General features: G+C 56.3%; 1 protein-coding gene across 1 annotated transcript; it reads right to left on the bottom strand.

Moving 5' to 3' along the window:
* Window positions 1-353: 353 nt before the first annotated feature.
* Window positions 354-25,863, bottom strand: COL6A1 (collagen type VI alpha 1 chain). The gene is made up of 35 exons (XM_075755803.1): window positions 25,561-25,863; window positions 24,650-24,779; window positions 22,589-22,789; window positions 22,117-22,276; window positions 21,794-21,916; window positions 21,682-21,702; window positions 21,465-21,485; window positions 21,320-21,364; window positions 20,998-21,051; window positions 20,130-20,174; window positions 19,999-20,025; window positions 19,607-19,633; window positions 19,471-19,515; window positions 19,181-19,234; window positions 18,340-18,402; window positions 17,872-17,934; window positions 17,646-17,699; window positions 17,522-17,557; window positions 17,285-17,347; window positions 14,891-14,953; window positions 10,914-10,976; window positions 10,353-10,415; window positions 9,826-9,876; window positions 9,704-9,739; window positions 9,198-9,260; window positions 8,666-8,731; window positions 7,930-7,965; window positions 7,553-7,589; window positions 6,662-6,670; window positions 5,647-5,780; window positions 4,510-4,619; window positions 4,019-4,202; window positions 3,623-3,797; window positions 3,175-3,204; window positions 354-2,421 (listed from the first exon to the last, which is right to left on the bottom strand). The coding sequence occupies exons 1-35, from the start codon at window positions 25,667-25,669 to the stop codon at window positions 1,811-1,813; spliced, it is 3,072 nt and encodes a 1,023-aa protein (XP_075611918.1). The 5' UTR covers window positions 25,670-25,863; the 3' UTR covers window positions 354-1,810.
* Window positions 25,864-26,123: the final 260 nt, after the last annotated feature.

Genomic DNA, 26,123 nt, shown 5'->3' with positions numbered 1-26,123 from the left:
CTGGTCTTCTGGAAACAACAGTACCTACCTGTGTAGTTAGGTTATTTTGCCACCAGAAGGCAAACAGAAGCTGCGTAAGCATCTCCCACCCTTTGGTAGCTCAGTGCTCTTCTCATACAGGTTTTATGCGCTATTTCGTAATGAAGAGAATTCACAGGGTTTCTCAAATCCATGGCATTCAATAATAGCCAGATATGCGATGCAAAAGCAACAGATCTTCTCTTCTTCTATCCCTTACAGTTTCATGTGAGAAGTTCTGCTGAAATCCTCTCAGATCCCATCAACCTCTAATTTTACCAACTGGCTTTTTGCACATTTGGAACTCTTGAAATTCAAGTCAGAGAACCTTCCAGTGAGATTGTGGAAAACAATTTATTTGACAAATTTCCGAAATGGACAATTTTAGTAAAACACAGGCATAAAATAAAACTAACTTGTACAATGGGTTTTTGGATACAAAGTAAAGAGTTTGGGATGCCGATACCTGGCAATCACTGTTGCTTTCTCAGAAGCGCATGAATTCATAGCAAGAGCACCAATGGAAGCACTGAAACAAAATCTCACCAGCCAAACCACATCTTCAGCGTGGTCCTGGAAACAACTGTGTAAACACCAGGGGCCTGCATCACCCACATAGTGATAGCACCTTTGTCAGTATATCCATAGGGTGTGAGTCAAAGACCCCAGCAGATAATGGCAGCCTTTCCCTTGACTTTGCTGGGCTGTGGATGAGGCCCTAATTCAATATATAGTACAGTTAGTGGGTTTCCCTAGGGCCCAGGTGCCTAACTCCGAGATGGTCCTATAGAGACAGTATTCCCAGAGAGCTCATTGGGAATTAGACAGCTTGGCACTTTTGAAAAAAAATAAAATAAAATTAAAAAATCCCACTAACTGGGCTCAGAGATATTTTCCAGAATGGCGTTTGGACCATAACACAAGTCATCAGGTTATTCATGAGGTTCCTGGTTTCACTGTAGGACCATGAGATCAGTTAGAGGAGTGCAGTTACGTAGCTTCTTCTAGGGTTCCCCCCTCCCCAGTGGCTGCTGTCCATCTTTCATTTGGTCGGTGCCCAGCCTCCCTGCCCTGAATGGGAGTGTCAGTGCTGAGGGATGCTCTACCACCTACTTCCACCCCAGCCCTGGGAAGTCAGTGTCCCATCCCATTGCACTGGAGGCCAGAGATGCTTCCACCCAGCTTGGGTAACATCGTCCAGCCCTCCCCTACCAAGCATGGGAGACAAGAACTAAATTTTCCAGCAGTGACAATGATCCCCTCTCAAGGCTTGCTGAAGTGTTGTGAATGTTTCACTTGAAGCACAGCATTGGGTTAGGACCACTGTGAGCTGGGCAAGTGCTCGGCTGATGTATGAAAGAAAGAAGCAAACAAACAAACAAAAAAACCTGTATCTGAAAAGAGCGTAATCAGCCTTATGAGACCAGCTAGTCCTTAGTGGTACAAAATTCCTCATCCTGATTCTTTCTTGGCAAAACAGTGGGATGAGGTTGCTATTGGTGTTCTGGCGGCTTATTGCTAGGTGTGCTTGTGTTTGCCTGCTGTGGGGAAGGAGAGGCAGTCATGGGCAGGGAGGGAAGTTTGAGGCTAACAGAGTAGAGAGACAGATGATGAAGCAGGGGGAGAAGGAAGGGGACAATGCACAGCCAGGCTGTGGCACTATTACTATCTGCATAGACACAATTCCTCAGGTTGGTCAAAAATACTGTTAAGATTTTTTTTTGTTTTGTTGGTTTTCAATTTTAGGCGAGACAGAAGCAGGCACGGCCTTGGCAGAAACCTACCCAAATGCTCAGTCAACAGCTATCTTCCTGGAGACAGTTTGGTAGAAGACGCCACGCAGCAGAGAGGTATAGTCGGGCACACGGAAGAGGTGGCGCTCCCCATAGACCACATCGTAATCTGCACTCTTCCCCGTGACCAGGACACGGATGTTGGGCTCGTTGGCTTGGCTGCCCACTGCCAGCACGTAGATCTCGATGCCAGCCTGCTGAGCTTCCTGCACAGCCCTCTCAATGGCCCTTGGGGTGATCCCTTGAGAGTTGCCATCAGAAAACACCAGAACCCTCTTTTTCGCCCCAGCACGGGACGACCGCTGATACAGCCCCGTGACGTACTGCAGAGCGGCATTGACATCCGTGGCATCATTAATGAACTCCATGTTGTCAATGGCTTTCGCAATGACTGTGTAGTTGTACTGGAACTGAGCTTCCACTTTCTGCTGGTTCCTGCCGCTGTACTGGACCACCGAGACGCGCACGGAGTCGTCGGCAGGCTTGCCGGCCTCCAGGAACCGCTCCGCCAGCCGCTTCACGAACTTCTTGGTGGTCTCGAAGTTCTTGCTTCCCACGCTGGTGGAGCTGTCCACCAGCAGCGTGATGTCTGCCAGCCCGGCGAAGGTGACTGCAAGGGAAAGGCCCAGGGCTCGTTACGCTGCGTTTCTCCTCCTGTCTCTTCCACGGAAAGTCGGTGAGGTCACCGGCTGTCTCGCAGGCTTCCTGCCTTGTCAGGCTTGGGAAATCCCCACGCTCTGGGTGTTTGCTAGCTTGGTTTCCCCTACCCCAGTGCAGTGCTGTCCTACACTCGTCCTTTTACCTTTTCATTCCTTCTTTTATTTGGTTTACTTCAGGCTGCGTTCCCAGGTACTTATCTGGCTTAGCTAATCTAGTGACTCTTGCAGCCTAAACACGGCGCTGTCCTCGCATGTCTGGGGAACCACTTCGTCTTCCGAGGCCAGCTTCTTTCCGTGATGAGTCTGAGGATTGTATACGCTTCTGACTTGGAGGCGTACCCCGCTAAATTCCTCCCTGCGCTCACCTTTCAGGCACCTTTCTCAAATATCCCTGCCACGGTGCTGACTTTTCCTCGTGCTCCCACCACCACACAGCACTCCATCTCACTACCTGCCTCAGCTAAAGCCTGCGAGGACTAAAATCTGGCACAGCCTCCTCTCTAGGTTTGAGGTGCCAGAAAAGCAACTTTCTAGGCTTCTTGTCCAGGTGCTTTGGGCTGGCGTGTGTGCATGTGAGACCCCGCTCACTTCTCCAGCCCAGGAGCGTCCTTGTTGCAAGAGGCCTCCAAGCTACTCGCTCCCACAAACTCCCACTTCCACAGCACCCACAACCCCTATGAATGGCACGAGGAGTCAATACTCACTTGGGCAGGTGTAATCCGGACATTTCTTCTCTGTTAAGAAAATTAGAAAGAGTAACGTCACCAGCTCACCCGGGAAAACCACTTCTCCTATAGCTTCCCACCGAGACACGGAAGGGACACGCGCTCACCTCCGTCACAGCCACACTGTGCAAGGCTCTGTGCATATGCTATAAATGTGCACCAGAAAGCACAGAGGTGCTTGAAAAATGCTGCGGACAGGGACGTCCTGCAGCAGGAGAGGACCTGGACCCAGGTGCATAGTGTTCTGAGACACGAGATGTCCTTGTCTCTTATTTAACTAAACCTTGAACGTCGCTCTCCTCCCTCAACATCTGCGTAAGAGCATGACTGAGGGAAGGCAAGGGAGGACAGCCTGCATCCCTCACCCATTGGCTGAGGCAATCCTCACTACCTGCCTTATTGCCTCCAGCCACATCCTTTGACCCACCTTGGCAGACGTATGAGGTGATGTTCTGCAAGAAGGTGTCATCCAGGAGCTCGGCGTAGTTGTCCCTTTGAATGGACAGTCCTGGCCTGGTCGGTCTGCTTAAACAAGCGATGTCATTCAGGTGATCGGGATTTGGAGGGTTCCGGAAAATGTCACCTATCCCAAGGGAAACCACCTGCAGGGAAGTTAGAGTCCATCACAGGATGCATTCATCACCTGATGCATTCATACCTTGAACACCCATCACTTTGAGAAAGTGCTCCTAGTGACATGTGTCCCCCCTGCCCTAGCCATGGGTAGCAAAGATGTGGAGACCCCCAGAAAGCCTGCACTACTCTGATGCACAGCTGCTGTCCAGCGGTTCCCTGCGGGCAGGGTGCTTCCTCGTGCCCTTACCGGAGTGACATCACACAGAGAGTTGAGCGGCGTAGGGTCCCGCAGCGTGTCGGAGCGTCCATCCGTGATGACGATGGCGACGCGCTTGTCAGAGGTGAATCTCCGCAGCAGGTTTTCCTTGGTGAACTGCAGGGCTTCTCCAGTGTAGGTGCCCCCAGCTATCCATTTCAGGTTCTTGACTGCCCTGCAAGCACAGACCCCAGTGAGCCTGCCTGCCCTGCCCCACGGATACTGAAGGAGCCCCTGGGAACACGCATCTCTGACATGCTCGCGAGGCAGCACAACATCCCTGCACGGGGGCTTGGGTGGAAAACTAGCAAGCTCCTTGGCCTAAGCACCACCCACAATACCACCAACCCCTACTTTCCACTAAAGAACATTTAGCATCCTTGCAGTTGCAGGAGCCACTGTCCTGGAGATGGAGGGTGGGAGATGAGTAGGTGTCCCTGGGTCAGGTCTCTGCGTGATGCGCCGAGACCCCACAAACTCACTGTTTGAGTGCTCCGATATTGTCTATGTTGGCATCCCCCATGGCCACCAGCTCCTGCGTGTTGTCATGGCTGTACTGCACAACGCCCACACGGGACTCCCCGGCTTCAAACTGTTGGAAAAAACAGAAGCCAGCGTGGGTCAGATACCTCAGGGTGCCCTGGGGAACTCGGGAATCCCACTGGTGGTCTGTGACGACGCCTTCACGGCAGGCTCTGCCGCCTTTTCTCCGCCTTATTCCAGGCGGAAGGAGCCCCAACAGGAGTGGAGGGCCAATTCAGCGAGCCAGTCAGTGACACAAGACCCAAACCTGGGTTTCCCGCCTCAGTAGTCTCCACACAAGCCTTTTGCCATGGTGGGTGGCTAGGAATAGGTCTTTTTTCAGAACTCATGTTTTTCTTCTAACACAGTGGTTTTGCTGCCCAGCTCTAGCTTTCTGCTTGTTACCAGCTCTTTGCTGGCCAAAGAGATCCGTGCACGCCCACACAAGTGTCCCACGGCAGGTCACTGTGGCTTTACACCTCGTGTGCTGCAGATGTGTCTGGTCATACCTTAAGGAAAGACTGGATCCCAAACATCCCTTCCAAATCACAGAGGTAAAGGAAATTTCCCATGCACAGTGGGTTACCAGGGAAGAGTTGGGACAGTAAGCATTCGTGTCCCTCTTCAGATGGAAAGACTCACTACTGGGACAACATTGCTGGTTTGGGTTGCAAAGGTCCTTTTTAGCAGTGTGCTTAACTGGGAACCACAACCCAAGCCTGGGGTCAGACAAGGGTTCCTGGGGGAAGTCGCAACACACCTCATGTGTTATCTACTCCAGCCACCTAAATGCTCATCAGGACAAGGAAAAGACTGTGAGACTGACTGATCAGGCCAATGCTTTATGAGCCATCTGCTCTGGGACACGGAGGGAAAGTTCACAGCCACAGCAGCAGCAGTCTCTTTGCCCAGAAAGAGCAAAATGTCTGTATTTTGGGACAAGAAACTTCTGTCTCATCTCCATCACTATGAATCTGGGAGGAATAAAGACCCAACCTAGTGAAGGCTCTTTGGAGTGGAGGCATCTCCCCATTTTTCTACTTGCAATAAAAAATGAGTGCACACAAGCGTATCCCAGCACACGGTGGAAATCTCACCTTCACACGCTCATCCTTGCTCAGGCGGTCAATGACTTTGATGATGAAGTCCTTGGCAATCTGGAAGTTCTGCAGGCCAATGCTCTCCGAGCTGTCCAACACGAAGAGGAGGTCGACGGGACCGCAGGTGCACTCTGCAGCAAGGCACAGGAGCGGAGGGGCTTGCGTTTGCTCCCTGAGCAGCTGGCTCAGAGCGGCAGGTTTTGCAGGGAGGCATACCAGGACAAGCAGCTGATGCCTGCTGTTAGTCCCAACCAGGCGGGTGCCTGTGTCCTATCTACCCGCAAAGCACAGCGTAAAATAAAGCGGCAAAATGGCTGCATAGGAGACTTGAGAGTCAGTTTAACTATTTTTTCCATTTTCATTTTGCTCAGCGCCCCTTATAAGACATGTAGCATTTCCAAGCTGCGAGTACCCTTAAAACACCCAGTAATTATTCCAAAACCCATTTCCTCATAAGCCTTCTCACTTCTTCCATTCACCCAGCCCAGGAGGACAGAGGTGACAGTGGTGGGCTGGAGGAGGCTGACTCAGCTTGCTCCCCTCTTTCCCATGGCTGAAGGACATCATGTGCCCTTGGCTCTTTCTTCGAGGTTTTGGACTGCAAACCCAACCCATCAGGACAGCATCAGAGGAAAAAAAACCAGCACATTTCTCTGCAGATCAGCACAGGACTTGGAAGGAGGAGGACAGAGCTGGATCCACAGCGTGCCCTGAGCTGACGTCCCTTTCAACTGCAAAAAGGGTGGAGAAAATCCGCCTGCAGTTTGCTGGCACAGGGCACCTCGACAACAGTTTTCCAGTTGTAGGACCCAGCCCCAGCAGCCTCTGAACGCACGCAGCACCTTTGGGGAGAACTCGCTGCCCTCCCCTGCCTTGCTTATGCCCGGGTCCTCCCTCCTGGGCTCTCACCACGTCTCCACAGCAGAAGGCAAGGAGCAGGGAAAGGGAGGGAAGCATGCAAGGAGAAGGGCTAGCAAATGTTTGCAGAGCGACTTTGCCAAGTAACACTCACCGCAGCAAGCTAGAGGAGAAGGGAGAGAAAGAACGTTAAAAAGTTTGACACAAAGGGTTTTCACGCACTAATGCAGACTGCAGGTTTGTGCTTCTGCAAACCCAAAGACACCCGGTCTGGACATTTCAAGCCCATGGAGGTTTCCCTCCTGTTTGAAATATCCAGATCTCCCTCCTGTTTTGGATTGTGCTACCCCGACCTGGAGCACTGCATGCAGCAGAGCTCTGTTTCTGCACATGCTGATGCATTCTTATTTAAATAAAAATAAAAGCTAGTCCTGGAGGGATTCAGTAAATCACCAGAGTCTGTAGCTGAATCTCAGTTGCCTAAGTACCCTGCGTACTTCCAGCACTTCATCACTGGCCGTGGGCCAGAAACCCTTTGCAGCACGTGTGTACTGCTGCTCCCCATGGCAGGACACCCCAGAACAGACCTCCCTTTCCCAAGGGGGAAAGTCAGGCCTTGTTATTGAAGGAAAAAAAAAAAAAAATTGTAAAATGATCCACATAAAGATTTTACACAACTTTGCTCATTTTTTCCCCTGAAGGGTAATCGTGTATGTATAGAGCCACAGACAGACCAAACCAGTCTGCAGCATGCACAAGTGAAACACAGTTGCACGACCTACTCTAGAGATGGAGCTGGAAGTCCCTGGGTCAAGAGAAGGGAAAAGACTTGTGTAAAAGATTTGCCTCTTTTGGGGTGCTGTCCCAGCTACAGGGAGGACCGCCCACCTTTCTCCCAGCTCCTTGACTTAATTGTGACTCGTGGAAGGGCAGCGATGCCCACATCATCCCTCTGCATGCTGCCTGGGGGTGGCCCTGCTCGCTGGGGGATGGAGAAAAAGCAAGGAGCTGAGCAGGGCAGGAGGAGCGAAACAGGGATACTCACAGCACATCTTCATGATGATGTCCAAGATCTCACATTCCTGAAAGCAGAAGTAAAGAAATGTTTGAATAACAGTGAAGGCAGCTTCCTGGCTCCCAGGTGCTGCCCACAACCCCGCTGCGGCTTTGTGCCCTCAGAGCAGGTCCTGATCTGGAAGTGAGTGATGTGTGAGCAGGGTGCACTACAGAGGAGATGGCTGGTGATGGACTGGCATGAAGGAAATCTGGCCAGGGAGACTCACTGGGACAGTAATGGGGGGCAGCCACCACCCAGCCCAGGAGCAGGAGGCTCTCCCAGCAGTGACACCCCCCCCCCATCATGGGGGGCAGGGGAAGCACAGACCAAGCAAGCAAGCAGCGCCCCGATCCTGTGCCACTCACATCTGGTCCTGGAGGCCCCACAGGTCCTGGTGGTCCCTGTCAAACAGAAGCGTGGGGAGAGCAGTTACAAGAGCAGCCAGTCCTATCTGCAGCAATACCTTGCTAAGCAATGCAGAGTCTGCAGACTCTTGGCTTCCCAGTTGCTGGCCCCTGCACCGGCCTTTGAGCAGGTACATCCGCTTGCTTGCACGATGCCCTGGGGCTGCATGGGGGAGCGGGGGGGAAGGAGACCCACTTCCACGTGTGCCATGCCCACCGAGGTGGGAAGGCAAGTTCTTGCTACAGGCAGTGAGCATGCACACCGCGTGTAACACGGCTTGGCGTTGCCCCCACAGCACAGAGGGGATAGACGGATGGATGGATGCCATTTGCTTGGAAGATGCCTCTCCTGTAGCCTTTGGGCCAACACAAGGCAACACCAGCAAATGGCGACTCAACACAAACTGAAATGCTTTCAGGTTCAGGATGGCCACCCCGAAAGGCTGCTCATCCGTACTGAACCTGATCATATGAGAACGCTTTGCTCATGAAAAAGCACAAGTGCCTGCATTTTCTGCCCTGATTTGGGATGAACATGATTTCAGTTCAGGCTGCAGCAGTAGTTTTACAAACTGCCTTACTCCTGCTGTGAGCAGGGCCAAGCAGAGCTAGTCTGCAGTGAGCTCTGCAGTTGGAAGCTCCACCAGCACAGCACGCTGCGCTCATCGGTGCAAACCCTGCCAGGGTCCTTACTTACCGGGCGGCCTTCAGGTCCCCTATGGCCCTTCGCTCCTTTGATGCCCCTGGGGCCAGGGGTTGGGTTCTGGAATGAAAACAGAGACAAAATTCACAAATCTGCATGTGTCAGGGTGCAGCACCTTGCCCTCTAGATGTTTGCTGAGCCCTGCGTAACCACAAAAATGTTTTCTGAGATTGCTGTACCCAAGCAAATGAGTTAGGACACAGAAAATCTCCCTCCGCAGGACAGCGGTGCAGCACAGATGCAACCACTGGTGCCATCTGGAAACATACAAAACCTTGTGGAGATGATACCCACCTCAACCTAACAGATCTGGAGGTTTGCCAGCCATAAGCTGTAGGACACAACATGAACATCTGGAGAGAGCTCTCCTTGCCATCAGACACTGCTCAGCGGCAAAAGGCGCTTTGCAGACTTACAAAGCCTGATAGGCTCCAACCCACAGGCAAAGTAGTGTTAGAGACCCAGCCCAAAGCTCCTGCCCCGTGTTCGCAGAGAAAGGCGATTCAGCTTTATACAGACTGCTCACATCATTGCCAGGGTCGCCAGCTTCTCCTTCGTCACCTTTAGGACCGACATAGCCTTTCGTTCCCTGAAAAACAGTACGGAAGAGACTCCTGCATGGACAGCTGGTGGTGGTGGTGGCATGCAGTGACCTTGCGAGAGCTGGCTTGGGAGGGCGGGAAAGGGTCCTTAGTACCAAATTGCGGTGCAATTCAGGGAGAGGGCTTCTTAGGTGGCTTTCACTGTTCTAGCACCATCCAGCTCCCCCTGGGTGGCAGTCCCAATCCCAAATGCTGTCTCCAGGGCCGCATCGGAGAGCACTCAGCCCAGGCTGCTGCCCTTGGGTGTTACTACCAGTGCACCAAGGCAGGACACTTCCACCAGAAGCATCCACTGCAGGGAGAGGTGGGCAGAAGGTAAAGAAGGTTTTGGAGGAGCAGGCTGCTTCAGGGAGCTGACAGAGAGGCTCTAGGAGCCAAACCACTGGCCCAGGCAGTTTCTGTTGGGTGTATGAGGAAGCAGCACACTTACGTTAATGCCAGGGTCACCTCTGTCTCCTGGCTGCCCCTGGGGATGAAGGAAAGGAAGCATGTTAGGTCGGAGAAGCAGAAATAAGAGTTTTACAGTTTCAAAACAGCACAAGAAAAACTTACTGGGGCGCCTGTGAACCCAGTCGTGCCGTTCCCAGGAGGGCCATCCTCCCCCTAGAAAGGAAGGGAGAAATATGTGAGAGAATGAAAAGCAGACCCCTTAGATAGCACGGCAGCAGGATCCTGCCCTCCTTGGACAGTTTATTTCCACAGCAAAACATCTGTGCAAAAAATACACAACTGGTGGGTTGGACACTGGTGCAAGCAGGTAAAAAGGCCAACTTGCTTGTGTGACACCAGCACGGCCACTGAGAGGAGAGTGACACCGTCTCTCTCAGAGACTGGGGATATGGCCACAGGCTGGGAAGTATCGGGTCTCTGTTGCTGGAAAGTACATCCCAAAATACAGGTCTTTGAGCCTGCAGATGTGATGCATATTCAAAAGCAGGCTGCTTGCAAATTTTCCCAGCATCTCAGCTGTGTATGAAGGTAATTTCTTTTCTCCCTGAGTTGGATCACGTTGTGTGGAGCCAGCCTGTTGTACCATCCTTTCCACATGGCATGCAATCCCCCCAAACAGACAGACTCACCCTCTCTCCCATCAGGCCAGGGTCTCCAGGCAGCCCAGGTGCTCCAGGCAATCCCTTTGGGCCCTGGAAGGAGCAGAAGCAGCAGTCAAGCATTGCACACCGTCCTTTGAGCTGGGAAGACGATGCCTTCTAAGGCAACCAGCTACCATCACAAGCCCATCACGGGAGATGTTTAGCTTATACAAGAGCAATGCAAAGCCCACAGCTGGGCTCAGGATTCAGCTTGCTCCCTGCCCTGGGGATCAAATCTGCCGGCAGGTTCAGGTGGCTGCCCTTGGAGAGCAGCTCCCTCACCTTCTGTGATGGGAAGCCACGTGGCTTGTGGTGTGGCTACACCCCCTCCATGAAACAGCCCCTGGGAGGTGGGGAAAAAGGCAGCCATAGCCTTAAGGACCCATGAAAAATGCCTCAATGTGTCTGCCAGGAAGCTAGCACCTGAGTTTGTATCTACAACAGGTTTCCAAGATCTGAAGGATGTGGGGACAGCCCTAACGGGGAGCATCTCATGGTCTTCCCTTCATTCCCTCCCCACAGAAGACGTGGTGATGAAGCAGCACTAACCTCATTGCCGCGGGGACCGTCGTCTCCCCTGTAGCCCTTGGGTCCTGGGGGTCCAACCTCGCCCTGGGGAAACACAAAGAGCTCTCACAACAGGGATTTTCTCCTGGTGCTGCCCCTGCCCTGAAGGGCTGGTCCCTTCGTTTCATGAGGTGGTGGGTGGGGGCATCCGCCTCGTGCCTTGCACCCATCGGTGAGTCACCTCCACCTCGGCCAGCCTCACAAGAAAGGACCCATTGACAGGGGTTAACGCAGGTGGGGAGATGCTTCAGGAGCTGCGCCTGGCTCCCCCTGTGCCCCCCGCCTGCACGGGCTGCAGCTCCCCACGCTTCCTCACACCCTGCTTTCTCTGCAAAGCCCTGGAGGCAGCCCTGGCTAGATCCCCGCTGAGCACGAGCCAAAACAAGAAGCTTTCTGGCCAAGGTGTGACGCTGCAGGCATGGGTTGAACGCCATGTGCTCTCAGCGGTGGCCAGGCTGCGGGAGGGAGCATCCCTGAGCAGAGCCTCCCAGGTCCCCACAGCCTTCCCTCTGCTCCACACCTCACTCCAGCAACAGAGGACCTGGTGGGGAAGAGGACCAGGGAGGCAGGGGTGATGCTGTCTAGCAGCAAAGCGCAGCTGGGTTGCACAGCGGCAGCTCATCGGCTGTGACAGTGGTGGCCCCGGGGCAGAGAGCGGTCCTTGGTGGAGCATGTCACCCTGAAGGTGACACAGACCTCCTTGCGCAGAGGCCCTCCCCATGCCGCGGGGCTCGGACATGTCTGGGTCGCAGCCGGGCTGGCAGAGGCCCTTTCGTGGCTCCGGGGAGTTTGTGTCCTCAGGAGGCTGCAGAGCCCTGGCAGCGTGTGCTGGAACGGACCAAAGCTGTCACTCTGCCACATCCCATCTGGGCAGCGGCCGCTCGCTCCGTCAGCTGCAGGGCTGGCTAGGGACGGCCAGAGAGGAGGCGGGAGGAGATTTTCTTTTTTTTTTTCTCCGAGAGCTCCAACAGATGTCCAAGGGAGCCCCTCCACCTTCTGCTCGGTGCCAACAGCCCTTTGCGGGGTTTACTTGCCAGGACGTAGGTAATGATAGCAGGTAACGATGCTCTTCCCCACGGGTGCCAATGCTCAAGTAAGGCAGCATCTCCCGTGGAGCTGGGTGTGCAATCAGTCCCCAGGCGATGGAGATGACAGAGGTAGGCAGAGAGCAAGCCGTGGTGGGAGAGCACAGTGGCTCGGCAGTTGGCCCCTCCACCACGGCTGCTGCAGGCGGCGGGCATGCCAGTTTGACTCCCGATCCCGAAATGCTTCCTGCAACAAGCCATGCGACTGGAGTCTCCTGGCAGGGAGCACTCGCTCAACGGTACCTGGGCTTCAGCATCGCAGCGGTGCATGCCCAAGAGCTTCCTCCATACTTCCAGTGCACCAGCAGCACCTCTGAGCTTTTTGGGAGCTGCCTCAGTGCGGTGGCTCAGCCTGGGCCAGCTTTGCTCTCACCACCCGAAAGCCAAGGAAGCTGAAATCCCCTCCAGCTGTCATCTCTGCTCCTCCTCGCACGACAGCGGCTGGGAGAAGCTGGTGCCAAACATCCATGCACACCGCATGCACCCTTCTTCCAGGGAAAGGCGTGCATGTGGGTGCAGAGGACTAACAATTACACGGTGCAGAGCACTAAACTGCTCAAAGGCATGTGACCTTATTTCTGCACAAAAGCCCAGAAGAGAGAAGGCTGGGAAGGCGGGACAGGAACTCATGATCGTTCACATCAGCCAAAGCTGGATCCACAGCACCCTTGGCTTGCGCTGGCCGCGCACGTCCTCGCTGTAGCACACAGTGCAAATCCCTCACGGCCCTGGAGGACTTTATGAAGATGCAGGATTTTGGGTTGGGAAATCTTTAGCAGCTCCCTGTCCGCTACCTTCCTGGGAGTGACAAGAACCGCAGGAGGGATGGGCACCATGGCCAGTAAGACAGAGTGACCACCAAATCTGCCCTGAGGATGAGGGAAAGAGCGTGCTGACCTTTAGCGTCTCTCGGATAGAAAGAGGATGAAAGGGAGTCACAGGTTAGCGGGAGCCCTTTCCCCTTGCCAAGAGAAACACGGTCCAAGAGCCAGAGCTTGCAGATAACACGGCTTGAAAAACACTTGTGTTTGCCAAAGTCCTACTCTTGCCCAAGCCCAATTACACATTTATTTTTAATTTGGCCAAGCAAAAGCATTCTTCCTCAGCTTATGGAAAAAACGTCCTCGCTTTGCAACTGCTTTTGAAATCTCCCTGGAGTGGTGGAGGTGCTGGGGCAGGCTCTGGGCTGGGGAGACATGGGAGCTGTTTCTCTAATGCTTCCCTCTCTGACAGGAGTTTGACTCAAGCTCAGTGCTGGGGAGGGAAAACTGGCGTCCCACAGGCTCAGTGACAGCAGGGAGACTGTTCTTTCTCCTTTCTCCTCCTCCTCCCCACCAGTGAAGGCTGCAGGAGGCAGGATCTATCCCAGCCTGGCTCCCCACCATGCTTGCACAGCTTGGGCTCCCAGGCTTGCATCAAATCTCCAGCTTAACTCTTCCTCTGCACAATCCTTCTCCTGTCTTGAACCCAGAATGAGCCTCTACCACATGGAGAGCATCCCCTGTCCTTCCTCCATCGCTGGTGTCACCCTGCAGCACTGGTCCATTACACGCACATCCAAAGAGCTGCCTTCCTACCAGGGTCACCTCCCAAAACGACACCTCTCACCACGGCAGTGCCCAACAAGCTGGATAATGCCAGATGCTCTTTGGTTGCGGCAGGAGCTCAGCTCTGCTACAGACGTAGGATTTGAACAATCCTCTTGTGTGAATTTGGTGCTCTTCACTAGCACGAGATGGGCTCCAGGGAAGGCTGACTCCAGATAAGGACAACCCTGGCACAAACATGTCCTCTGCCCAGGCTGCAGCGTGGGGCAGGTTTGCCGTGTGGTCACCCATGCTGGCAATAACGTGAACGCAACAGAGGCCCCATCACGGCTGTCCTGCACTGCTGATCTCCTTCAGGGCTCTTCAACACTTGGTTGACCATAAAGGAGTTCAAAAGCTGTCTCATCCTTGTCCACATGCTGGTCTCCATGCTTCACCCCTCATGGAAGTCCTGCTCTGCCAGTGTAGGAATGTTTATTTCAATAGTTCCCTGCATCTTGGACTCTCCCAAAACTCTGATGGTATGGGTAGGAGGCGAGTTATCCCAGAGGGCCCCGTCCAAGGATGATGTCAAAGCATGCTTGCTCAGGTGCAAAGACCCTGTTGGCCACTGCAATCAGTGCTACCACCATGGAGGATTAACCCAGCAACACCTCCAGACCCAGAGTTATCAACTGGGAGCTGGGTACAAGCTTTGGGAAGAGCCTTTAATTGTGCAGGGGACAGAAGCCTTCCTCAGGCTGGAGGTAGCCAGCTCTGCTCTCCAGAAAGCTTGTCGGATCTGACATCTGTTCCTTGAGGCACATGAGGACAGGCAGATCCCAGAGCAGGAGGACCAGACCTCGCAGCAAGCGGAGGAACGCTGGCTTTGGGACAGACTGTCTCTGCAGATGCCAAGGGTGTCAGGGACACCTCTGGGGCCCCGTCAGGCTATCCTCACTGACACAAGATGTCTCATTGACTCCCTTGACCGAGGTGAGCCGTGTCTGGCCCCAGGCCTGAACATTTTGTGCGTTGCTGCAGCTTGCACTTGCCAGTTTCCAAATCTGTCAGACGTGTTGACATCTGTTTCCATGGGACTGGGAAATGGCGTGGAGGGTTGCTCTGTCCCCAGCCCGGCAGCCAAGTCTCCATTTTTTTTAGCCCTGTTCACACTCTGAGTTCTCCTAGAAATCTCTGCCCCTCTTCACCAGCTTTGCTACTCGGTCTGGAAGACGCTGAGAACTTGCTCCAAGATGCTGTGGCATCAGTTAAGCCCCCTACCCCATCTCCCCACTGCCCCCAACCACTTCCACCTGGGATCCAGAAGGTTAATCCAAGCTCTTACCTGGTCGCCAGGTGGTCCGAGGGGTCCTTCCCGCCCTTGGTCACCAGGTGGTCCAGGCTCTCCCTGAAAATGCACGCAGAGGGCATGAGAAACTCAGAGAGGGGCAGGCGTAGGGTGCAAAGGGCCCTGTGTGCCCTGGGGAGCAGGGATGCAGCACTGCTAGCGCATGCTGGATAGAAATGCAGTCATCCAAACAGGGAGGTTTTCGAGGCAACTTCAGGATTCGGGTAGGAAACTATCAGAGGTGCGGGGAGAGAAAGACGGGCTAGCATGGCCACCTTGAAGCCAAGAAGATAGCCCAAGAGGAAGACCTTCTGAAGGATGGGAGCACCCACCTCTGGGTGACATGTTTTAGCCCATTTTGTGCCAGCAAAGCAAATGCCGGAAGAGATCCATTTTGCAAGGCTTCTGCAGATACACAGACCTGGCCCTGGCCCCAAAACCATGTAGTGGCTTTTCCCAGCCAGTCTGCAGCCACAGCTGCTTTTCTAGAGCAGCTCCTGCCCTGGGCAGTCTGCATGGAGAGGAGCTGCTGTCCCCATGCATGGGCAGAGGCTCCAGGCTAGCAGCCTCCTTCCTCCACCCCCTCTTCCTCCAGCCTGCCCTCCCTGCAGAGCTAAGGGCATTTCCAAGGGAATGAGCCAGCAGATGGGGAGGGACAGGACATCCTCACCTCTCACTGCTGATGCTCTCCCCTCTCCTTTGGTAACGCTCAGCACCCTGAGCTGGGTTAGGGCTGGGTTTTCAGTGGAGCCTGAAAAACCTGAGTCACCCCAACAGCTCCAACAGAAGGAGATGCCCAAGGGCTGGGCACGGCTCAGTTCCACTCTCACTTCACCAACGTGGAAAGGCACAGCCTTCCACCAGGCCAGCAGCGCTGTGTCCCAACAGGGCAGCGTGTTTGCCAGATCCAGGCTGGCTCCGGGGCACCTTCCCCATCTTGTCCCACAGCCAGAAGCAAGCAAGCCAGGGAGGCAAAAGGAGAGACAGGATGCATGCCCCACCATCCCTGCAGCCCAAGGGCTTGCAGCAAGTTCCTGGCAACTCAGAAGAAAGCTTTTCCCCCCTAAAAAGTGTAGCGTTACCCTTTACAGCTAAGCACAGAGCTTTGCACCTTACAGCCAAGCCACCCCTGAGATCAGCCAGCACCAAGTGCTGCAAGGCAAGTTATCTTTGCACGAGGTGCTGCTCTGCCTGCAGCCCTGGGACGTGGGGACAGGCAGCCCCCAGGGAAGGGACGCATTCAGAAACCTCCTGTGACAGTCACACCTGACCTAAAACTTTAAGGAAAGCAGTTGAAAGCTTGGTGACCTAAAGCTGTTGTTTGCAAGCTAGAAGCTTCCAGATGCCTCAGCCAAACAGTAAATATAAAACACAACTTCCAAAGGGCCCTGAGCGCTGGTGGAGACGTTTCTGGCGAGGTTACACAGCCTCGTGCTTGGACTAAAACTTGGAAGGAAGCAGCCCATCGTCTGCTGAACAATTTAACTCCAGGACGCTGGCGTGCCTGCACCTCCCGCGCACATCTGCCCCGCACACCACGTGCGGCAGCGCTGCCACTCCCCGAGCGGTAAACAGGAAAGGGAAAGCTGCCAGCAGCCCCCCGCCAGAGCTACCCCCTCCGCAGGGCGGACCTCTGCCCCCGCCTCCAAGCCGGTGGTGGGTACTGGCTGTCCTCGCTGCAGGGACAGGGAAGAACGGTGCCGGGACACGGCTGGCCACCCGTCGGGATGCTGCTGCCGGATGCCCTGGCTCCTGCTGCCCCCCCCCCCCCCCCCCCCCCCATGTAGCGGCACCCCTCGTCCCTCCGCGGCGCGTGTGGCACCTCTGCTGCTTGCCACATGTTTGTCCTGGCCTGCAAGGGCTCCTGCCTGTCTGTCCCACCCTCACGCTCGGTGACTCAACCCAGTAGGCAGGAAAAATACTTTCCTAGTGACTCCCACCCAAAAGGGGATGGAAGGGTGTTCCCCCCGCCTGTCCACACCCACGCACACTGCCCTGCTGCTGATGGCACCCGTGTCCTTCTTCCCAAGCCACCGGTACCCCAAGCAGCCCCCGGGCACCCGGAGGAGGACACCTTGCCACTTTGCTCTCCATCAAGCAGTTCTGCAGCTGTGAGGCACGGGGTTGATGGCTCTCCACCTGCTCTTGGCTTACGGGGCACGCTCTCCTCTGGGTTTTGGCTGTTTGATGACTGCCTGCCAGCATAACGGGGCGATTGCTGGGGCGCAATGCTGGGTTCCCCCCCTGGGCTGGCAGGTAAAGGCACTGAGCTTGCTTGCTGGCCAACAGGCTGGTGCAGTTAGCCACTGGGCACCTATTTCCAGCCCCCGGCTGCCAAGCGTGACCCCGTTTGCAAGCAGACACCGAAAGGTGCCCCGCAGATGCAGTTACCGGCTCTCCTCTTGGCCCGCGGTCACCCGGTGAGCCCGGGGGGCCTCTTTCTCCATTGCTGCCCTGCAAGGAGATGGTGGGAACACAAAATCAGGACCTACTCCAAGCAGGAGCAAAGCCCTCCCTCATTGCCGACCTCTAAGCAGGCTCACCCCCACACCTCCTCCTCCTCCGCAGGGTACCAGCCCCTGCCCATGCCCTGCCGGCACGGTGCCCGGCAGCGGCGCCCTCACTTACCCGCTCTCCGGGAGGACCATCCATGCCTGGAGCACCCTGTGGAGAAATGACAGGGGTGGTCAGGCAGTGGGGATGGCCAGCAAGCATGCACGGGGGGCATCAAGGGCACGGGCAGAGGACTCACCTCGTCGCCCGTCTCTCCTGCCGGTCCAGGCTCACCCCGGTTTCCAGGTGCGCCCTGCGTGAGCAAGCCACAGGGACGCAAACGAGACAAGTCAGCAGGTTTCCGAACAAAGCCCTGCGCGCTTGCAGAGCCTTGGGCAAACTCTGCTTTGAAGCCAAGGCTGGAGCAGGGGATGTCTCCCCCTCACAGAAGGTGGAGGATGCTCACGCACGGGCATTTCACCCACCTTCTCTCCAGGGCTGCCAGGAATCCCCTGCCGGCCAGGCTTTCCGTCGTTCCCAGCTTCCCCCTTCACAGGGACGCAAGGCACCGTCAAGATCACATCCAGTGCCCAGCAGTCAGTTTCGGCTCCCACAGTGCAGAGGCCGTCAGGAGCCCCAGTGCACCCCAAGCCCCTTTCTGGGCTGTGGTCTCTCCCCAGGGAGCTCCTCATCCACAGCAGATCCCCCTCCCACCCCACCTGCCCAGTGCAAGCCACCTTTCCACAGCAGCCCCCCAATATTTCGGGGATGCTCGTGCCAGGTGTGTGAGCACCTGCTAACCTTGGGCACGCTGGGAGTCACACCGGCCAGATCTTACTGTGGTGACGGCCAGAGCAAGGAGGCCAGCGATGCGTCCATCACCACCTCTCCCTCTTGCAGGAGAGGGGTCCCAGCACACCTCCTTCCGCGTAGGGCTGGGCGGAGAGGCTCACCTTTCCTCCCTTGGGTCCGTAAGCGCCGGGATCTCCCTTCGGTCCAGGTGGGCCTTGAGCTCCCTGTTGAAAATAAAGGCAGCATCACTGAAAACCAAGCTGGTGTCACTATCCACGGGAAATTGGGCATGGACTGAGCATCCCAGCAGGCTGGCCCGCAGCTCCCCAGCGGGACGGACAGGAGGGACATGCACTCAGGAGCAGCGCAGGGATGGCACGGTACTCTTGCACCATGGAGCTGTGCAAGCAACGCTGCAGCCACGTTGCTGAAACACTGGAAAACCGAGTGTGCTTCTGCAGCTCAGGGGAAAATGGCAGAAAAGGTGGTTGTTGGGCTGCTGTGGCTGGACTGCAGTGATACTGGTGCCACCACAGATGTGTCATCCTGAGAGCACGGAAACAAGCAGGGAAACTGGAGAAATGCAATGTCAGAACAATCTTGTCCAGAGCCCTCCAAAATCTCCGACATTTTCTGGATGGCTGGTCACAGCAGGCTGGAATTGGTTAATCTTGGACTTGCCTATCTGGCTCTGAGCTCTTCTTTGCCAAATTCTGTGTGCTGAAGAGCCTCCAGCCAAATGTCCCTCCGCCGTGCAGCTTCCCAGGCAGCCCCCTGCGATGAGGGATGGCTTCCAGGCGAGAACAAGGCAGACCACCCTGGGGAGACCCCCGAGGTGCCATGCCTGGGATGAGCACGGCACGTCTAGAGGCATGTTTCCAACTGTGGCAAGTCCCTCCCGCCGCTCGCCTTCTTGGGGGGGCTCCCCATTTCCACGCGCCATCACGGCAGACCTGCTGCACTGGTCCGTTTGCATGCAAGGGGCACCCACAGGGTACGTACGTCAAATCCGGGTGAGCCTTTGCAGCCAGGTAACCCGGGGTATCCAGCTTCGCCCTGTCAGACAGACAAAGCGGGGGTTTCCATGAGCAGTGCCCGTGGGAAGAGCCCATCCGTCATCCCAAAGCCCTGACAGGGACATCCCAGCCCTGTCCCTGGCTGGCAGGTGGGCAGCCCTGCAGGGAGGGAGCCCCACTGCCCCATTGGCTTCATTCCCGGACCCCACAATGGTTTGGGAGGGGCAATAGCCAGGGTCATTGGGCTAAGCAATGTGCCCCAGGGTGGAGATTTACCTTCATGCCATCGATGCCATCGATTCCACGCCTGCCCTTCTCACCCTGAAGAGGAGAACAGGGACCATGAAGAAGTGATTTCCAAAGACCTTTTTCCCCCCCAGCATCAAACAGAAAGAATAAAGCAGAGGCTGACCTTGGCTCCTTTGGCTCCTCTCGAGCCCTGCAAAGGGAAGTAGAGGGAGGTTAGGGACCCGTGCAGAGCAGATCCATCCCCCCACCGCGCTGCGGTCCCCACGCCAGCTCGGTCTGAGGGTGCAGGCATTCACCGTGCCCCTGCGCACCACTGGTCTCTCCCCTTCTGCCTGGCTGTGCCTACTGCACGGTGCTTGTCTGATCCCCAAGGCTGTGTCAGCTGAAAACTGGCTGACCCCGTTGGATCCCCGCTCCCGGCACGGGCAGTGCCGGCAGGAGGGACGGATGCGTGGGCACGTACCAGACCCCAACACCACGCAGCTGCAGGGGCAGCCCAGGGTAACCAAGCAGGGGGATGCAGAGATCTCCCCCCAACATCCTTGCTGTCCTCACCTTTTCTCCACGACTTCCTTTGTCACCCTAGAGATGAAAGGAGAGAGGAAAATGGGAAAATTAAAACACTTGTGGCACAAAGCCTGTGGCCCGTCTAGGAACCATGCCCGTGACCCTGCAGCCCCACGTACCTTCATTCCTTGGTAGCCAACAGGTCCCATGTCCCCTGGCCTGCCCTAGAGACAGAAACATGGTGTTACGGAGGCAGATACTGTCACCACCATCACCGTGGGGCAGTTTTCCCCCAGGGTCTCGATGTGGGGCTCTGGTCCCAGCCGCCATGCCCTCTCGCAGTAGGCTCTCCCATAACTCCGCTCCTCCTTTGCCTGGTCTGGGAGCACGGGATCATTGTGGAGGGCAGAGGGGACCTGCCCTCACCTCCACCATCTCCAGCCCTTCCTGAGGGTGAGGGAAAGTGGGCGCTTGGGGACACGTCATCTTGGATGAAAGGGAAGGGCAGAAAAACCTTGGAAAGGAAAAACAGATGGCATGGGGTTTCCAGACTGGGAATGCACAAGATGAGTAACTGCACACTCACGTGTGTGGGAGAAACACACCTCCCAAAAATAAGTGTACCTAGTAAAAAAAAAAAAAGGGGAGGAGGAGGAAAATAGTTTTCTCATTCTATTAGCTTATTATTTACAAAAGGTTTCCCTGTAACACTGCCGTGCTTGTTGTGTCAGAGGACACGGGAGGGAGCCCAGAGTCCAGCCCTGGGCTGGCATACATGAGTCAGAGACGTGTCCTCCAGGAGGAACGGCTATTTTGGGTGAGGAACAAGGAAGCCTTGTAGCAACAGAGGAGGGGGCCACCCCACTGCCCACCAGGAGCCACTGCTCAACAGAGGAGGGGGACGGCTGGCCGTGACTCCACTGACTGCCCCATGGAAACAGGGTGATGCAGGGGCAAGGGCTGGCGAGGATGTTCCTGAGAGGTCTGGCCAAAAGCATCCAAAAAACAGCCCCTGTGCAGAGTCACCAGGGCTGGTCCTTTACTTACTGGGTCTCCAGCATCTCCTTTCTCGCCGGGAAGACCTGGCTTGCCTCTTTCTCCCTGCAATACAGGAGAGAAATAAAGTTAGCTCATCATCCCCAGGAACGGAACGAGGACCCGTTGAAAGGAGAGCAGGGTGATGGGATGAAGGAGAGCAGGGTGATGTGGGGAGCAGATGATGCTGGCTGCATGGGAGGGTGGTGCGGGTCCTCATCCACCTCTCCGTGGGGCAGTGGTGGGGTGCCAAGGATCCATGCCCCACCGGGCATCCCCAGCGAGCCCATCCCACCGCCTGGGTCCCACAGCACAGCTGCAGCTGGTCCCTCACCTCATTGCCCGGGTCGCCAGGAGGTCCGGGGGGTCCTCGGGGAGGCTGTGGGAGAGAGGCAGGGGTTAGACCAGCCACCCAGGCACAGCCTGGGGCCATGGGGATGCGAGGGAAGGGGACAGGGGGTCTCAAAAGCCTGACTCACCTGGCACTCGAAGGAGCAGCACTGCCCAGAGGGAAGGAGAAAACAGCATTAGAGGCAGCAGGCAGCACCGGGGCCAGGCTGCACCCTGCTCGGGGGAGCCCCCAGGCTGGTGGGGCCAGGCAGGGCTGTGACACCGAGCCCCCGCTTGGCTCCAGGTGACCCACAGGGTGGGCTCAGGCACAGGATTGGGGGGACGCAGGGCTCCCAGTACACTCACCGATTGCTCCGTGTTAGCTTTCTGCAAGACAAGAAAGGAAAGAGAGGGGGGTTGAGAGGGATGGATGAGCTCGGGGAGAGGGTGGGCTGGGGAGGGGGTGGGTGGCACTCACTATCATGTCAATGATGGTGTTGATGGTTTCCTCCACATCAAGCTCCCGCGTTGGCTTCAGGCTGGTGGCAGTGAAGTTGCGGCGGTAGGCATGGTCTGTGGCGATGATGTTGAGCCGTTGGTCCTAGGGTTGAGGGGTGGGGAGGGCAGAGTGAGACCGGCAGGCACCCGTGCAAGTCCCATCCCAGAGACCACCCTGGGGACCTGCATCCTCCCTCCAGGGAGGGCTCTGAGGGGCACTCAGAGTCTCCTTCGCCACGCAGGAGGGTCCTGTGGTCCCACTCGGGACAGCTGCAGGGAGCATCCCTGCTGCGTGGTCCGTACCAGGTGGTTGGGGGAGATGGCGACGGAGAACACTTTGATCCCCAAATGTTTGGCTTCATTGGCAGCATCGTCCAGGCCTCCGCAGGGCTCCTTGTACCCTTCCAAGGGGTGTCCATCCGTCACCACGATCAGGTATTTATTCTCCTTGTGATGGGAGCCACTGCAAGGTTTTAAACACAGAATTTAACATTGCAAGGATTTAACAGATTTAGCTGGAGTGGCTTGGGCACCTCTGGACACTCACCCCAGGCAGTGCCCCAGCCTATGGTCAGGGCATGCCACATCCCAGCAAAGCCAGAGCACTATCAACCTGCCACCCCCTATTTCGTGCCTAGGTGACCTCCTCTCCCACCCTGGGGAGAGCTCTGCACAACGCATGGGGACGTCCTAACCCAGAAGCTCCCAACCTCCATCCACCACAGCCATGCCACCAGCATCACCCTCTGTGCCCGCCCCAGCCCCACCGCCTTACCTGATGAGCAACTCCTCGATGCCCCGCTTTATGGCACAGTCGGTGTAGGTGCCCTTCCCAATGTAGTTCACGTCTGAGACACGGTTCTTCAGCTCGTTCCGGCCACTGGGCATCGAGGTGAGGCTCTTGATGAGCACGACCTCATCGCTGTAGTGCAGCGCCCCAGCGTTCCACACCAGGTTGCGGTCGCAGCGGTAGTACCTGCGCAAACACACCAGGACACGTGCTTTCAGCGCCTTCGTCTGCCCCCACCTCCACTTCACTTGCACAGGTCCACCATGCAAAATGCAAGTCCTCTGCCAAAAATTGCAGGGCTTTGCTAAGGCTCCCTGCTCTCCTGCAAGGCTGGGATGTGCTTCACGTGCAAATCCCAGCCACGGGAGCAGGGCGGTTTGTTCAGCAGGTGGAAGGGCAAAGGGGTGCAAGCTGGTGGGTGTCCACAGGGGTCAGACAGTTTGGCGGAGAGGCTTCCTGAAGAGGTACCAGGCTGGAGCTGAGCATGAGATGCTGAGTCAGACATCCAGGGGGGTGTGTGCGTGTGTGTGCGCAAGGCAGGTAACCACCGAAATACCCAAACAGGACTGTGGTGAGTTTTCTGCTGCTGGATGTGTTAAAATCAAAGAGGGATGCCTCCCTCTGAAGGATGCTCTGATTCATAGACAGATGAGTGTGTGCAGTGAAGGCCCATCCTGCATGCTGACATGGCCTGCACCTGTGACTCCCTGGGACAGAGGCATCACAGCCTCCTGTGGCCCAAAAAGAGTCTTTTCAGGATGCCGGGGCCAATCCCAAAGGGATGGGGTTGCACAGCTCCCTCACTTCCCCAGCCCATCTCCTCTCTGCCCAGCAGGACTTTTCCCAAAACCACCTGAGCATCTCTCACTGCTGTCCCCTCCACCCCACCGCTGCCATTTGCCTCGCCATCACACGTGCTGACCGTGCTGTGCACACTGCGGGTGCCTGGCAGCACAGCATGCACGGTGGTGGCTTGCAGAGCCAGAGCAGGTAGAGAGCGGCAGGGTAGGCACAGAGGTGCTTGGGGTGGGCTCAGGAGGTCCATCCATCTGTCCACATGCAGCAGGGGCTCTGGACAAAGCCCAGAGTCTTGCTTAGGAGAGGGTCGTGCTGCATTGATGGAAGCCTGGCAGGTTGTTCCCAAGCACGGGGCTCCTGGTCACTCAATGCCTGCTAAGGTAGCTCTCCTGCCTGCGCAACGGGCAGGTGAGCTGCTAACCCCCTCCTGCCTGTCTCAAGATGGGTGCCTTGCCCCTCCAGCTCGTGCAGCACTGGGACATCCCCGTGGTGCCCCTCTGGGCACCAGCACACGTTTCCTGCTGTCCCAAGGGGCTCAGCAAGACCCACGTGCCTCCAGGACTTGTGGTGCTCCTGTGCATCCCTGGATGTCCTGCCAGCAGGCGAGCCACGGCCTCTGCCTGCAGCCCTTCCCAGCATCACCCCCCTCTGGCATCTGGGAGCTTTGGGGCATCCCTGGGTGACCTCACCTGGGAAAGCCAGGGTCAGACCCAGGTCGGTGGCTGCAAGAGTGGGAGAGGAGGAAGCAGATAAAGGGCTGGGCAGTGGGGTGGATAAGGGGCATCCAAAGCTGGGTTCAATGCTGCACGTTGTCCTGGGGTAGACCACTTTCAAGGGGGGTGCTCTGCAGGGTGCCCATGAGTGCCAGGTTTAACATCAGAGGTGCCCTGCTGCCACCCAAGCACCCGGGTTGTTCTGGGCCTGAGCGGCCGATGGCCCGGGGTGCAGCATTGCTTTGGCACTACAGAATAACCGCCCGTCCAGCCGGAGGCCGGGGTGCTGTGTCTGCCGCTCCGGGAAGCCCTTGCTTTCCCAAGGGCTGGCAAAGGCACGCCGCTGCCCTCGGCGAGGACGGAGCAAAAATGGGGTGGCCGCAGACCAAGAGAGGGAGGACACGCTCCCACCCCCTCCCCTGCATCCCTGCTTTCTTCCTCTCCCTCTGGATGGGCGCATGGGGTGGTCTCAGCATCCCACCCGGCACCAGGACCCATCCCTAGAGCAGCCTGGACAAAACCCCAGGAGAGGTACCTGTTTGTCAGCTTATCAATGAACCGGTTGGTGAAATCTTTCACTTGGGCAACCAGGTCCCCAAAGGGCTTCACCCTCAGGGCAACGCTCTCGGAGGTGTCCAGGACAAAGAACAGGTCCACGGGGCAGTCTGGGAAGAAGCGGAGAGGCGGGGGTTGGCTCAGCCCGGGCTGCAGCCGTGCATCGCCTCCCCAGCCCGGGGATGCCTGCAGCCCAGCTCCCCTCCCGGCAGGCTCCCAGGTCTGTGCTTAGGGGACCGCTTTGACATCCTAACCCCACGCAAGCACACACATGTACGAGTGAAGTCGCTTATTTCTCTTTTGGCATCGAGGGTAAGCCAGATTGAGCACATACTCGTTGGCTTGTGGCGTTTAACAGCTTCCTATACATTTTTTTCCATTTACATTAAAAGACTACCTTTGCAAGACCAATACCAGTTATTATATAAAATAACCTGCAGCTGCAACAACCACTTACATAAAACCAAGACATGATGGCAATTAACACAATGAAAAATTAATGATTTTCTGGACACACCGTGGCACGAATATCATCACAGAGGAGAGCAAAGGCACCTTAACAGCCAGTGCCAAAACCAAAATCTTTCAGAAAGCTAAACTGGTATCGGCTGCTGTCCCCCCCACTGCATCCCAGTGCTACTGGTAACACCTGACAGGACACAGCCAAAGAGAAAGAGCAAAAAAAAAGTATTAAAAGTGAGTACATCTTGCAGATCCTCTCTAATCCTGCATCGCTCTCCTCGGCAAACACAACTCTTCCCCGAAACGTCCCGACAAAGCTGCGGCCGTGTGCGGCAGCTGAGGCGTCCACCGAGGAGGAGGGAAACAGCAGCCGGACTTCTCTGCTGATCCCGGGGAGGAAAAACACCCTGGGAAGCAACCCCGGCTTACCTTCTGCGTTTGCGACCCGGGTGGTGATTTCTGGGCGCTGAGCCCACGAGCCCCCCCCCAGGAAGACGGCCGGGAGCAACAAAGTGAGCAGAAAGCCTCGCAGCCTCATCCTGCGTGGTTCAGATTACCATCGAGCTGGGTCGGAGGTGGGGAAAAAAAAAAAGAAAAAAGCAGAGAAGGAGAACCCAGCAGCTGAGAGAGGCCACGGTCCGGAGGCAGGAGTTGCTGGAGATATTTTTTTACCGCTTTCCCCTTGGTTTCCGTGGGAGGAAGAGCAGGCAGGAGGGTAAGGGTGAGGAGGAGACTTCTCCAGCCCGAGGAGGGAGGGAGGGATCAGGGGCTGTCAGCTGTGAGTCAGAAACGAATGAGGCATTTCTCCTTGCCCTTTTTCTGTACCTGCGACGGCACCCTGGACACCGGCGCCTGGGACCTCCGCAAGCCTCACACGGGGACCCCCGGCACGGTCAGTGCCCAGCACCCCCCTCGGGGGCCAGCCGGCTCTGTGGGGCCCCTGCCAGACTGCTCCCACCCGGCTCCCGGGGGGACAGGCGTTCCCGTCGCAT

The sequence above is a fragment of the Balearica regulorum genome, chromosome 6 (genome assembly GCF_011004875.1).
Source record: "Balearica regulorum gibbericeps isolate bBalReg1 chromosome 6, bBalReg1.pri, whole genome shotgun sequence".
NCBI lineage: Eukaryota > Metazoa > Chordata > Aves > Gruiformes > Gruidae > Balearica > Balearica regulorum.
This window is presented reverse-complemented; position numbering and strand designations above follow the sequence as displayed.